Source organism: Nansenia antarctica, assembly GCF_963989245.1.
Source record: "Nansenia antarctica genome assembly, chromosome: 1".
In the NCBI taxonomy this organism is placed as follows: Eukaryota; Metazoa; Chordata; class Actinopteri; order Argentiniformes; family Microstomatidae; genus Nansenia; species Nansenia antarctica.
Window position 1 is genome coordinate 110,248,068 of NC_137674.1, and position 15,000 is coordinate 110,263,067.

General features: G+C 47.5%; 1 protein-coding gene across 1 annotated transcript in view; it reads left to right on the plus strand.

The window, feature by feature from the left end:
* The window catches only part of tspan15 (tetraspanin 15), a 34,892-nt gene that overhangs the window by 3,532 nt on the left and 16,360 nt on the right, over positions 1 to 15,000 (plus strand). Inside the window, exons 2-3 of the mRNA XM_080550497.1 lie at positions 6,711 to 6,896; positions 8,709 to 8,783. Of these exons, the coding sequence (XP_080406623.1) occupies positions 6,711 to 6,896; positions 8,709 to 8,783 (261 nt within the window). The remainder of the gene's footprint in view (positions 1 to 6,710; positions 6,897 to 8,708; positions 8,784 to 15,000) is intronic.

Consider the following 15,000-nt stretch of genomic DNA (forward strand, 5'->3'; position numbering starts at 1 on the left):
AGTTGAGGGTTTAGCTCCTAGCTGAGGTACAGTTGAGGGTTTAGCTCCTAGCTGAGGTACTGTTGAGGGTTTAGCTCCTAGCTAAGGGGAGGACATTGCGGGTGGGGTAGCGTGCGCGGCAGACCTGCGAACCCAGGCCAGGGGGAGTCCGGTGCAGGTCCCACGTTAGCGTGCCTCCACTCACAAGGGGCGCGAATAGAATGGTGTTATGAAATATTGTATGAAAATAATAGTGTCAGAAAAGGGATAGTTGAGTAAAGCGCCCCGGAGCAACTGGTCTAGGCCGAGTGCTCCATGGCTTGGTATCACTCAAATATGACTTGCAAACTTACAATCTTACTATGCAGCATAATGCTCCTCTTGCTGTATTTTTAAATAATGTATGTAAAGCACTTTGAATTGCCCCTGTTGTATGAAATGTGCTGTACAAATAAACTTGCCTTGCCTTGCCTAGCTGAGGTACAGTTGAGGGTTTAGCTTGTCAGGATAACAGTGTCTGGTGGTGTGATGTGTGAACGGTGGGGTAGAAAGGAGGGAGACAGGCTCCACGGCTCAGGCTCACACACACGCACACGCACATGCACACACACACACACACACACACACACACACACACACACACACACACACACACACACACACACACTGCCATAGGTGTGATTGATAGACAGACAGCGGCTGATCTTTGAGAGTCAGGTCACGACCGACAGTCTGACAACTGTTATCTCTAGTGATGTATGTTTCCTGCTGCTGATTGGCTGAATCATGTTCTCTGCTGCTGATTGGCTGAATCATGTTCTCTGCTGCTGATTGGCTGAAGCATGTTCTCTGCTGCTGATTGGCGGCTTGAGGCGGCTGTGGCACAGGAGGCAGAGCTGCCGTCTAATGATCGCAAGGTTGGCAGATTGGCGGTTCGAACCCCGGCTGGCCTGCCTGTCTGTCTCTCTGTCTCTCTGCCTGCCTGCCTCTCTGTCTGCCTGCCTGCCTGCCTCTCTGTCTGTCTGTCTGTCTGTCTGTCTGTCTGTCTGCCTGCCTGCCTGCCTCTCTGTTTGCCTGTCTGTCTGTCTGCCTGCCTCTCTGTCTGTCTCTCTCTCTCTCTCTCTCTCTCTCTCTCTCTCTCTCTCTCTCTCTATTGAGAGGCTGTGTTCCTATCAACACTAACATAGCGTGCTGCGCAGGGCCCCGTGCATTCTGGGATACAAACCCTGTAGCATGCTAGTGTGGATCAGGGGCTTACGCCTTTTGTCTGCTCAACGGCCAGGAGACGTAAAGACTTCACACCACCTGGCAAGACATTACCTGTCGGCCAAGCAGAAGTGGTATTACAGGAATGTGTACTGGTCTGGAGGCTTTAGTCTGGGGATTATACAGGACTTGTCAAGGAACAGTCTGTTCAGTATTCTGTCTCCCTGTCTGTCTCCCTGTCTGTCTGTCTGTTTGTTTGTCCGTCTGTTTGTCTGTCTGTTTGCCCATCTGTCTGTCCGTCTGTCTGTCTGTCTGTCTGTCTGCCTGTCTGCCTGTCTGCCTGTCTGTCTGTTTGTTTGTCCGTCTGTTTGTCTGTCTGTTTGCCCATCTGTCTGTCCGTTTGCCTGTCTGCCTGTCTGCCTGTCTGTCTGCCTGTCTGTCTGTCTGTTTGTCCGTCTGTTTGTCTGTCTGTTTGCCCATCTGTCTGTCCGTCTGCCTGTCTGTCTGTCTGTCTGCCTGTCTGTCTGCCTGTTTGCCACCTTTTCAGCGTCAGTGCTTTGTACTTGGGTGAGGCAGTGTTCCCCACACATTGTCTAATTTGTCCCGCCATAGTGTCAGTACGAACCAGTACTTTTTCGCGGAAAGCCCAGAGCTGGGGGCTTTGGTCCTCCTTTCACCAGCCGCTGTCACAGATTCATCATTTCAAATTGGCGACTTCCTCAAAGCCCTACAATGTGATTTCTAATCCCACTATACACGTATAGTAAAAGTAGTAAGGAGCCTTGAGGACTGTTCTCAAGCCTAATGGACACATAGGAGCAGGAGCCGATCTCCTGTTTCCGTAGCGTGAGGCAGGCGGCTTGATGTACAAGTACACCCCCCCTGGACATGACGCTGCTACGTCGCAGGGTCTTACCCCGTCAATCCAACCCCTTAATGCTGAGTGCCCAAGTCACATTGTCAAAACTCGACTCATAGACATGCAGTCTGCATTACTAACATGCATCTGGCCCAAGCGCTTCATTCATGTCTCAAAAGAAGCTTGTTCAACCATACACTGGCAACGACGTTCACTCAAAGTAATTCATAACACTCTGACCTACAAAACACTAACAACAGGGAGCATTACATAGTTTTAATGATTTTCACAAGAATCTATATTTCATTATAAGAATGGTTTGATTTATAGTAATCATAGACAGAATAGTTGACTACAACTGTAAAGTATTAGGCAACAAGAATGAATCAGAAATGCCGCAATTTGCTTCTATCCTTTATTCTATCTTTTGCTTCTATCCTTTAGTCTATGTTTTGCTTCTATCCTTTCGTGTTTTTTTTTTTTTTTCTGTATCTTTGCAGAAAGTAAGTTATGGTATTTACTTGTGGAAAATGAAAAGTTCAAACCAAAAGAAAACACAGAAATTCCAGGGCTACAATACTATAGCAATCACAAAAATAAATTCTCACTCCCGAGGATTCTGGTCCACCCTCTGGTCTGCATCTGGTCACATCTAATGTCTTCCCTGGCAATGCATCTAGTCTATTTCATTTCATTGTATCTATCCTGCTAATATTTTCTAGACATTTCAATATGTTTACTGCAGAAAAAAATCACCAAATCATTCTGAATCATTTTGAATGTGTTCTTCACAGTTTTGAACACAGTGTGTTAACACGGGGGGAAATGTGTTGCAAATACACAGTGTTTTGCAGGTGGTCGAGTTTGAATGAGAGAAGAGTTCATGGATTTTGGAGAACGTGGTCATTGAATGCATTTTGTGTGAAAGCAGCAATGTAAAAATGACCCACAGTTTGGTCCACATGCACTTCAGTTTCGCTGACTGTATGAAGAGTTTTGACAATGTGACTTAGCGACCGTAAAAAAACGTACACACAACAGTGTCAAAACCTGGACACGGCCCAACCCTGGTGGTGGAGGTGATGAAGAGGAGGGTGGCAGACATACCCTTCATACCTGATCACCGCTAGGACCCGACATGATTGGCTATTCAACATGCAGGCCGAGTCAGCCAGTAATTACCTTTTTTCAAAATGGCAATCTTCAGCAATTATGCTAATTGGAGTGATTTGATTGGTACCCCGGGGTTCTGAATGAATATGTTTAGCGGTGAGGAGCTCTCAGACCGTGTCTGGTGTCTGCCATGGCTTCCTGCCACCTCAGCGAGCCCACAGGAAGTCCCCCTGTTGATCAAGAGACCCTCAGGACTCGGCTCCACAAGCTGCTGAGGAGACCTGAAGAACGTCCTTAGTTACGCCGGAATGTCCTTAGTTACGCTGAAAGGTCCTTAGTTACAGAGAGATTGGCATTTAGCATTAGACGTCTTTAACCAAAGCCAAACAGTGTAGTATTTCTACCTTCTGAAATGATGGCTAGGGCTAGGGTGTTATCAAGCGAAAAGGTTCCTCATATAAAAATCTGCTGACAGATTACACTTGTGATCAATAAAACGAGCTATTAGATATTCACTTTCATTCGCATTTCTCAAAAACAACAAACTTGTAACTTGTAACAGCTTGTATGACGTCTTGCTGCAAGGCATTCTGGAACCTGCAGTTCTAGCCATTCTTAGCTAATACAACAGAAATCTCTTAACGATAAATAATAACTCTGCCAAGTCCCAACTTGAACATGTATTTAATTTCCTGATGATTAAGATTTTAGGCAAAAAGTACCTCAGAACACACAAGGATTGAAGATGGCTGCAGTACAGGCCTGGCAGAGCATCACTATGGTTACAGTACAGGCCTGGCAGAGCATCACTATGGTTACAGTACAGGCCTGGCAGAGCATCACCATGGTTACAGTACAGGCCTGGCAGAGCATCACTATGGTTACAGTACAGGAGGCCTGGCAGAGCATCACCATGGTTACAGTACAGGCCTCTCAGAGCATCACCATGGTTACAGTACAGGCCTGGCAGAGCATCACCATGGTTACAGTACAGGCCTGGCAGAGCATCACCATGGTTACAGTACAGGCCTGGCAGAGCATCGCCATGGTTACAGTACAGTACAGGCCTGGCAGAGCATCACCATGGTTACAGTACAGGCCTGGCAGAGCATCACCATGGTTACAGTACAGGCCTGGCAGAGCATCACCATGGTTACAGTACAGGCCTGGCAGAGCATCACCATGGTTACAGTACAGGAGGCCTGGCAGAGCATCACCATGGTTACAGTACAGGCCTGGCAGAGCATCACCAGAGAAGACACCCAGCGTCTTCACAGACTTCAGGCTTCAGTTATTACATGCAATGGATTGTTGACCAAATACTAAACGTGAATGCTTATTTTGGACCTTTGATAAATCTGTCCCATTACTTTTGGGTACCCTGAAATAGGAAGGCTGTGCATAAAAATGTGTGTAATTTCTGAACGGTGAGACGAATATGGACATAAATACCATCAAACACAAGCTGAGAGGCTCTACTTTAACCTCGTAATAATTGTTTGATTTCGAATCCAAACTTTTGGAGTGGAGAGCCAAAAGAACTCTCACACCTCCCTGCACAGGCTTTGGGCTATTGTTCCCACGGTTTCCAACAGCCAATGGGAGAAGTTTTCTGAGATTTCAGATAGAATAATAACAGAATGTTCTCTCCGGCTCTAGAAAGGTGTTTACTAAGCCCTCAATCTCGTGTGTGTGTGCCTACCTGGAGCTTACAGATAACAATACATTTGTGTGAGTGTGAGTGTGAGTGTGTGTGAGTGTGAGTGTGAGTGTGTGTGTGTGTGTGTGTGTGTGTGTGAATAGTAAATGGACTGACTTATATAGCTCCTTATTCCAAAGCTCTTTACGACGGTCTCTCGTTCACCCATTCACAAACACATTCACACACCAATGGCGGCAAGCTACCATGCAAGGCGCCAGCCCGCTCACTGGGAGCAATTTGGAGTTTTAACTGTCTTGCCTAAGGACACCTCAACATGTGGCCAGCCGGGGTTCGAACCGCCGATCTGTGTGTGTGCGTTTGTGTGTGTGCACGTGTGTGTGTGGGCATGTGCATGTGTGCGTTTGTGTGTAGTCTTGTGCATGCGTGTGTTTGTGCACGTCTGTCTGCCTGTCTGCTTGCATGCATCGGTGTGTGTGTGTGTGTGTGTGTGTGTGTGTGTGTGTGTGTGTGTGTGTCTGCTGTAGAGAGGGTCAGCAGTTTTAAGTTCCTCTGCGTCCACATCTCTGATGACCTCCCCTGGGACGTGCATACCAAACATCATCTCTAATGACCTCACCTGGGACGTGCATAACCGACACAATTATTGTGTCCTGTCTTATTTGTCACATTTAGTGTGTGTGTGTGTGTGTGTGTGTGTCTGCTGTAGAGAGGGTCAGCAGTTTTAAGTTCCTCTGCGTCCACATCTCTGATGACCTCACCTGGGACGTGCATACCAAACATCATCTCTAATGACCTCACCTGGGACGTGCATAACCGACACAATTATTGTGTCCTGTCTTATTTGTCACTTATGTCCTGCACTATTGTCACTTTTTTATCTAAAATTATGCCTATTGCCTTATTGTCTTGTGCTGCAATGTCAGGAACCAAAACCTAAAAATGTTACTCTCTTACAGTTGTGTAATGTGACATTACAATAAAAGTGTGTGTGTGTGTCCTCTATCATCAACAATCTCTGTAATTGCATTGAACAAATAAATGCCTGGATGACAAATAACTTCCTCCAACTAAACAAGGACAACTGATATAATTGTATTCAGTGCACCTGCTGTTCGCAAGCTGCAGCTCATCCAAAACGCCGCTGCTAGGGTCCTAACAAAAACGAAGAAGTTTGAACACATTACACCAATCCTGAGATGTCTACACTGGCTACCAGTCTCACAGAGAATTTAATTCAAAGTACTCCTAATTGCATACAAATCACAAAATGGTCTTGGACCATCAGATCTCCTCCCACCCTCTATTCCAGCAAGGCCCCTAAGGTCAGCTGAGACTAATCAGCTAATCATTCCAAGAGTAAAAACAAAACACAGCGCAGCAGCTTTCAGTCACTCTGCCGCATACTCCTCGAACAAACTCCCTGAAGAAATCAAACAGGCCCAAACCCTAACCCTTAGGGTTATGTTATATTTTAATCTAAGCTAAAAACCTTCATGTTTTGCAGAAATTATGATTAAACACAAACACTAACACTAATCATTTAATTAATCATAATAATTCATAACATTTATATAGCGCTTTTCCAAGGCTCAAAGACGCTGACAATATGGGAGAAACGGAAAACACAGAAACAACAAGCAACAGATAACATGGGCACATGAAACACAGAGTGGTAGGGACAGGGGAGATGGTTAGGGGTAGGGGAGGCTGTATGCATGTCAGGGGGGTGGCAGGGTTAGGGGAGATGGGTAGGGGTAGGGGAGGTTTAATTTTTTAATCTGTTAAAAACTTTTCTCCTCTTGATGTATCTTTTTAAAGCACTTTGAATTGTCTCTTGTGTGAGATGTGCTGTACAACGTGCTATATAACCGTGCCTTGCCTTGCCTGCAGCTGATTGGAGGGTTCATCCTGGCCATCGGCATCTATGCGGAGGTGGAGCGGCAGCGCTACAAGACCCTGCAGGGCGTGTTCGTGGCGCCCGCCGTCATCCTGATCGTCCTGGGCGTGGTCATGTTCATCGTCTCCTTCATCGGCGTGCTGGCCTCCCTCAGAGACAACCTGGGCCTGCTCAAAGTGGTAACCACGACCACAACACTACTACCCTAACCCTAACACGACCACACCACCCTAACCCTAACACGACCACACCACCCTAACCCTAACCCTCAGAGACAACCTGGGCCTGCTCAATGAATGAATGAATGAATGAATGAATGAAGTGGTAACCACGACCGCACGACCCTAACCCTAACACGACCACACGACCCTAACCCTAACACAACCACACGACCCTAACCTTAACCCTCAGAGACAACCTGGGCCTGCTCAAAGTGGTAACCACGACCGCACGACCCTAACCCTAACACGACCCTAACTCTAACACAACCACACTACCCTAACATGACCACACGACCCTAACCCTAACACGACCACACGACCCTAACCCTAACACGACCACACAACCCTAACACGACCACACGACCCTAACACGACCACACTACCTTAACCCTAACACGACCACACGACCCTAACCCTAACACAACCACACTACCCTAACCCTAACACAACCACACGACCCTAACCCTAACACAACCACACGACCCTAACCCTAACATGACCACACAACCCTAACCCTAACACGACCACACGACCCTAACCCTAACACGACCACACTACCCTAACACGACCACACGACCCTAACCCTAACACAACCACACGACCCTAACACGACCACACGACCCTAACCCTAACACAACCACACTACCCTAACCCTAACACAACCACACTACCCTAACACAACCACACTACCCTAACCCTAACCCTCAGAGACAACCTGGGCCGGCTCAAAGTGGTAACCACGACCGCAACACTACCCTAACTCTAACACAACCACACGACCCTAACATGACCACACTAACACGACCCTAACCCTAACCTTACACTACCATAACTCTGACACAACCACATTACACTAACCCTTCATCGACTCCAGGTCGGGCTGTAGTGTGGTTGCCTTGGTGACGGGGCTGGGCTGTAATGTTGTTGCCTTGGTGATGGGGCTTGGCTGTAGTGTGGTTGCCTTGGTGATGGAGCTGTAGCGTGATTAATCTTTAAGGTCGAACTAATTACCTCTGCGCCTCTAATGAGGCCCCACTACTTACACTCCATTACACACTGATCTGTGATCGACAGCTTTAGTCTCCAATGACACTGCGCTACTCCATTACACACTGATCTGTGATCGACTGCTTTAGTCTCTAATGATGTCCACTACTCTTCATTACGCACTGATCTGTGATCTACTGCTTTAGTCTCTAATGATGTCCACTACTCCATTACACACTGATCTGTGATCGACTGCTTTAGTCTCTAATGATGTCCACTACTCTTCATTACGCACTGATCTGTGATCTACTGCTTTAGTCTCTAATGATGTCCACTACTCCATTACACACTGATCTGTGATCGACCGCTTTAGTCTCTAATGATGTCCACTACTCTTCATTACGCACTGATCTGTGATCTACTGCTTTAGTCTGTAATGATGTTCACTACTCCATTACACACTGATCTGTGATCGACCGCTTTAGTCTCTAATGATGTCCACTACTCTTCATTACGCACTGATCTGTGATCTACTGCTTTAGTCTGTAATGATGTTCACTACTCCATTACACACTGATCTGTGATCTACTGCTTTAGTCTGAGCCTCCATCCATCCGCGACCCTTCACTCTGTGACCCAATCACTAATGATTATTAATCAGTTCTTAGACGCTCTTCACAGCCACTCTCCACACCAGTGTTGTGTTACAGACAGAGATCAACGTGATCCCCTGAATGTGATCTGACTAACCCTGGTGAACCCTGTGCTGTGATTGGTCGACAGTTCCTCTACACCCTGGCTGTTTGCCTGATCCTGGAGCTGCTGGGAGGAATAGTGGCGTTGGTGTTCCGAAACCAGGTACTTATATACCCCTCTGTACCCCTCTATACCCCTCTATACTCCTCTAATACCCCTCTATACCCCTCTATACCCCTCTATACTCCTCTAATACCCCTCTATACCCCTCTATACCCCTCTACACCCCTCTATACCCCTCTGTAGCCCTCTATACCCCTCTATACCCCTCTATTAGGGTTGGGTACCGAAAATCGATACCGGTATATACCGGTTACTTTACATTCGGTATCTACCGTACCGAATTGCAAAGGAGATTTCGGTACCTCATTTCGGTACTTTTCTATCTCGCCCCCTGGTGTCCGGTGTCATGCAACAGTCAACTGGTGACTCGTGACGTCACATCGCCTGTTAAATTTCCACTCAGTGCGTGTCGTGGTAGTGAGCTGAGCAGTTGTGTTATGAGTTAAGAAGAGTGAGTGAAAGCATTTATACTAAATTATTATATTATCTGAATTGTATTATTATTATTATTATTATTATTATTATTATTATTATTATTATTATTATCATCATCATATTATCGAATTTCGCTAACTAGCTAGCCTAGCTACGAGGTCACCGAGAATGCCGAAGGCCCTAATGAAGCGTTCTAAAGTGTGGCTGCATTTCACCCGACTCGACGAAAACAACGCGAAGTTTGTAGGAAAGGTAAGTTTGGAGTCAAAATGTTAAAATCATTCGCGTGTAAAGCAGGGAACACATCTAACTTTAAAAAAAAAAAAAAAAAAAAAAAAAAAATTCAGATTTTATCCCTTTTTTCACCCAATTTGGTAGCCAATTGAACCCAACCTAGCATCCAATTATCCCCTGCCTATTGCGAGGGATCCGCCGCACGACCCCGCGGCCGGCAGTCCCAGAGGAGGCCGCCAGGCAGACTAGCTGACTGGCTCCTCGAGCCCAGCACCGTTATTCCAGCACCAGACGGGGGCGCTGTTGCGCGACGGATCCTTGTCCGGAACTACTCCTATACCCCCCTCGGGAGCGGCCGCCCAATATGCCGTTCCCCGTGTGTGCCCTGGCCATATCCGGGTCTGGCGAGCCGGGATACGAACCCCGGCCCCGGTGGGCAGCATGCACTAGTGGCCAGTGCTTAGACCGCTACACCACCGCGGGGCGAACACATCTAACTTGATGAAACACCTGGCAACGCACGGGATACATTTAAGGGTAGGAGGGTGCACCGTGTTTGACAGCTTGCACAACCCGAATGTAAAGTAACCGGTATATACCGGTACCGATTTTCGGTACCCAACCCTACTTGAAAGTGCACCTGAAAAATCAATCGTCATGTCATCATGGACCAGAGAGGGGGAGGGGAGTAGTAGTAGCTGAGCGGCAACAGAGTTTGGATTTTGACGAGGTGGAGGGCTCCAGTTCATCAGAGTTATATTTCCTCTTGGTCTTCTTGGTTCTGGGGGCTATGCAGGCCTCTTCACTAGATCCCTTTTCTAAGAATATTCTGATGTCCTTGAGGGGCTGCCGAACAAGTGTGTACTCGTATTCGACATCAGTACCAACGATAGGCACCCCAGCTTAATGGAGTCCCCAGGGCTCAGGAGTTTTATTTTCATTTATTTTCATTATGAAAAATTTGAGTGTATATTTAACTAATATATATTGTGCCTCAGCAATAAAAAAGTGAAAAGCTGTTTAATGTTGTCGACCGTGTTATTATTATACAGTATATATATATATATGTCATTTTTAAAAATCAAAAGTACCGAATTAAGTACCGTTTCGGTACCGGTACCGTTTTTAAAGTATCGGTTAGGTACCGGTACCGGATAAAACCCAAACGATACCCAACCCTACCCTCTATACCCCTCTATACCCCTCTATATCCCTTATACAGGGTTCTTCCTGGCTCAAAATGAGGCGGAGGTGGTTCCAGTGGCATTTGAATGAATGGTCTTTATTGTCATTGCTATAGTACAGGTACCAAACAACGAAATTTAGGAGGGGTGGCTCCCCCGGTGCTAGGAAAGAAAAAAAAAAAAACTAAAAAAACACAAGAAGGGAAGGAGCTGGTTTACATAAATAAAGGCTATGTACACTATCCACTATACTATACTGTACAGATAGACGACTAGGGTTGTCATATTGCACATAGTGTTATTGCACATTCATTTGAAGTGTCGCAGTTTGCAGGCTAGAAATGTACATATTTGTGCCTCAGCACTACACCTGATTTTTTTCAGTCCAGCAGCTGCCATCAATCCGTCCAGACTGTCCAGGGCCCAGAACCTAGGTCTTTGCTGTGTTCTGGGCCTGGATGGCCCTGGGGTAGAGGCTGTTCTTCAGTCTGTTTGTCCTTGCGGCCATGGTCCTGTACCGCCTTTTCGAGGGCAGCTGGGTAAAGTGTACGTACCCAGGGTGGGTTGGGTCTCTGGAGATCTTGGAGGCCTTCCTGAGACAGCGTGTGTTGTACAGCTCTTCCAGAGAGGGGAGGGGGGCGCCGGTGATCTTCTGGGCTGTTCTCACGACTCTCTGTAGCGCATTTCTCTCCGCGGTTGTGCAGCTGGAGAACCAGTTGCAGATGCCGTAGGTGAGGATGCACTCCACTGCGCCGCGGTAGAAGGCCACCAGTATCTCCTGCTTGTTGTGTTCCTTCCTGAGGACTCTCAGGATGTAGAGCCGCTGTTGTGCCTTCTTGATGGTGGCTGTTGTGTTGTTCTTCCAGGACAGGTCATCCTGTATGTGCACCCCCAGGAATCGGAGGGTTGAGACTCTCTCCACGCTCTCTCCGTCGATGAGCAGGGGCTGGATCTCAGACTTTTTCCTCCTGAAGTCCACGATGATTTCCTGGGTCTTTGACTTGTTCAGCAGCAGGTTGTTAACCTTGCACAGCTTGCTCAGTTGCTCTACCTCATCCCTGTACGCCGCCTCGTCCACCCCCAAAATGCAGCCCACTACGGTGGTGTCGTCTGCAAACTTTACGATGGAGTTGCTGGGGTGGACGGGGGTGAAGTCGTAGGTGTAGAGGTTGTAGAGGATGGGGCTTAGCACGCAGCCCTGGGGGGACCCAGTGCTGAGTCTGAGGGCTGTGGAGGTGTGGGAGCCCACCCGCACCCTCTGGGGGCGGTCGGTCAGGAAGTCCTTGATCCATGCACATATAGAGTGTGATAGTCCCAGGTCTAGTAGTTTGGTCACTAGCCTGTCTGGAAGGATGGTGTTGAAGGCGGAGCTGAAGTCCACAAAGAGCAGTCTCGCGTAGCTGTTTCCCCTCTCCAGGTGGGATAGAGTGGCGTGGAGAGTCGTCGCGATGGCGTCCTCTGTGGACCTGTGGGCTCTGTAGGCGAACTGGTATGGATCCAGGTTGGGCGGGAGGCGTGTGAGTATGTGGGCCCGGACTAGTTTCTCGAAGCACTTCATGATGATTGGTGTGAGTGCCACCGGGCGGTAGTCGTTTAGGCAGCTCACCGTGCTTTTCTTCGGGACTGGGATGATAGTTGAGGTTTTCAGGCAGGGTGGGATGGTGGCCTGGGACAGGGACTGGTTGAAGATGTTGGTGAAAACCCCGGCCAGCTGGTCGGCGCAGTCCCTCAGCACCCGTCCCAGGACGCCATCCGGCCCCGAGGCTTTCCTGGGGTCCACCGCCTTCAGCACGCGTCTCACTTTATGCTCTGTGAGGGTGAGGCTGCTGAGAGCTGGAGAGAGTGGTGTTTGTGTTGTGGTTACCTCCGTTCGCCCCTCGTCGAACCGGGCGTAGAAGGAGTTCAGCTTTTCCGCCAGCAGGGGGTCGTCCTCTGCGGCTGTGAGCCTGTTGGCTCTGAAGTTTGTCATGTGCTGAACCCCCTGCCACATCCGCCTGGAGTCGTTGCTCAGGAAGCATTCCTCAATCTTCTCACTGTGGTCTGCCTTGGCCTCTTTGATGCCGCGCTTTAGGTTAGCCCTGGTGGTGCTGTACAGCAGTGTGCCCTTCCCTGCGAAGAAGGCGTTGTCCCTCTCATTGATCAGTTTTTGGACCTTCCCAGTCATCCATGGCTTCGTGTTGGGGTAGACCCGGACCCGTTTGTCCACGGTGACTGAGTTGGTGCAGTTCACTATGTGGTTCAGAAATGGGGGGACCCATGAAGCGGGGCTGTCTGGGGGTCCTTAGACGAGCATCAAACACTTAATTTCTTACATTCTGGTGAATTTGTATGCACCGATTTGTGCCTTTTCTGCATCAATTCATGGTGGAAATGTCATTATTTATGTAAAGGAAAACACAATATTCAGGCACCAGATGACCATTCAAAATATAATGGATGGATAATGGAATATCAGGCTCTCAGGCGTTCTGTACTCTTAAATAAGTATTCTCACTGAGCAGTCAACATCAACACACAACGACCCGCTCTTGCCCTCTTTTGTGTGTCTACATACAAATAAAGGTGCCCTGTTCAACACTGAATCAAATACAATGGAATACAAAATAAAGAATGATTCTCTTTACGTAAAAGCTAAATGTGGCCCTGTTACTGGGTGGTTGCTATCCTCCCTGAAGACACAACAAAGTCATTATTTTTAACAACTATTTTATATCTGGCTTTTGGCTTTTGTAAAAGTGCTACCTTCTCTAATACATTTCTCCTATTCTCCTGCTGCTTTAAAATGGACGGCACTTATATAGCTCCTTTATCCAAAGCGCTTTACAACGGCCTCTCATTCACCCGTTCACACACACATTCACACACCAATGGCGAGGTAGGCAAGCTGCCATGCAAGGCGCCGGCCCGCTCATTGGGAGCAATTTGGCGTTCAGTGTCTTGCCCGAGGACACTTCGACATGTGGCCAGCCGGGGTTCAAACCACTGATCTGCCAACCTTGCGATCATTAGACGGCGGCTCTACCTCCTGAGACACAGCTGCTTTCTGGGTAGCTGTTATCTCATGACGTCGTACATACCCTGGATGGTATCCAGTCTGTAGTTTGTGGACGGCTGCAGTAATGTGTCACGCCCTCCCTGTCATTTCTGAGTCACGTAAATGTTGAGCCACTGTGGGTCAAAACCACTAGCTCTGTTTTTTTGGAGCATAAATAAAAAGTGACGTTAAAACCATGTAATTGTGTTTGTGTAGAGTAGAGTAGAGTAGAGTAGGCCTACGGGAACAAAGCCAATGAAATGCGAACTTCGCTATCTTGGTTGAAAGGTCGGCTTCACCTAGGCTACTAATGACTTTGGCAAATGACTTTGGCCCCTCTATACTCCTCTATGCTATGTTAGATGGCTGGCTGTCTTCTCTGAAGGAGGGCGGCCATGTTAGTTGTCTGGTCACAGCTCACTTCCTCTGTCTGCCAGAGGGTTTAGAAGACGTCTCTTCTGCGTCTGATCGGATCCTTTTACCTTGAAAACACATTACCGCCTTTTAACCCAATATCACCATTAACCCTGGGACTGCAGCGTGTGTGTGTGTGTGTGTGTGTGTGTGTGTGTGTGTGTGTGCGTGCGTGTGTGTGAGTGTGTGAGTGTGTGAGTGTGAGTCAGAGTAGTGAGGTATGAGTTACAACATTACACAACGTTGTGGGACTGCAGCGTGTGTGTGTGTGTGTGTGTGTGTGTGTGTGTGAGTGTGTGAGTGTGAGTCAGAGTAGTGAGGTATGAGTTACAACATTACACGACGTTGTGGGACTGCGTCGTGTGTGTGTGTGTGTGCGTGTGTGTGCGTGTGTGTGTGTGTGCGTGTGTGTGTGTGTGTGTGTGTGTGCGTCTCTCTCGGGCTGAGATCTGATACGGCCCTACATCCCCTCTGTGCTCTGAATGTTCTAGAACAACAGAACAGACTCCGTTGTGGCCTTTGCTGTTGTCATGGAGACAGGCTTCTTAACCAGACCCAGGTTAACTCGACTAGTACTGGACTAAACGCCGGACCCCAGGACCCAGATAAAACCTAGCCCTGTCCTAGTCCATGTCACTACACTGCAAAAAGTACATCTAAAATATGATTAAATATCTTAAATCAAGGCAATATGCGTGTGTTCTTGTCTGACTTCACTAGTTTTAAGATATATTTTACTTTAGAAGATCTTGGCAAGTGAAAACATCCTGTTCTGTTGGCAGATAATTTAGCTTATTTTAAGTAATCATCCCCCATTTTATTGCTTTTTTTCTCTTGTTTGTGAGAGCTGACTGTAAGCACTGTGCAACAAAGACATCATTTTTTCTGATGAAGAAATAGAGGCGATTTGAAAAAAGTAAATATAAAATAAATCAATATCTGAAAGGATTTCAAA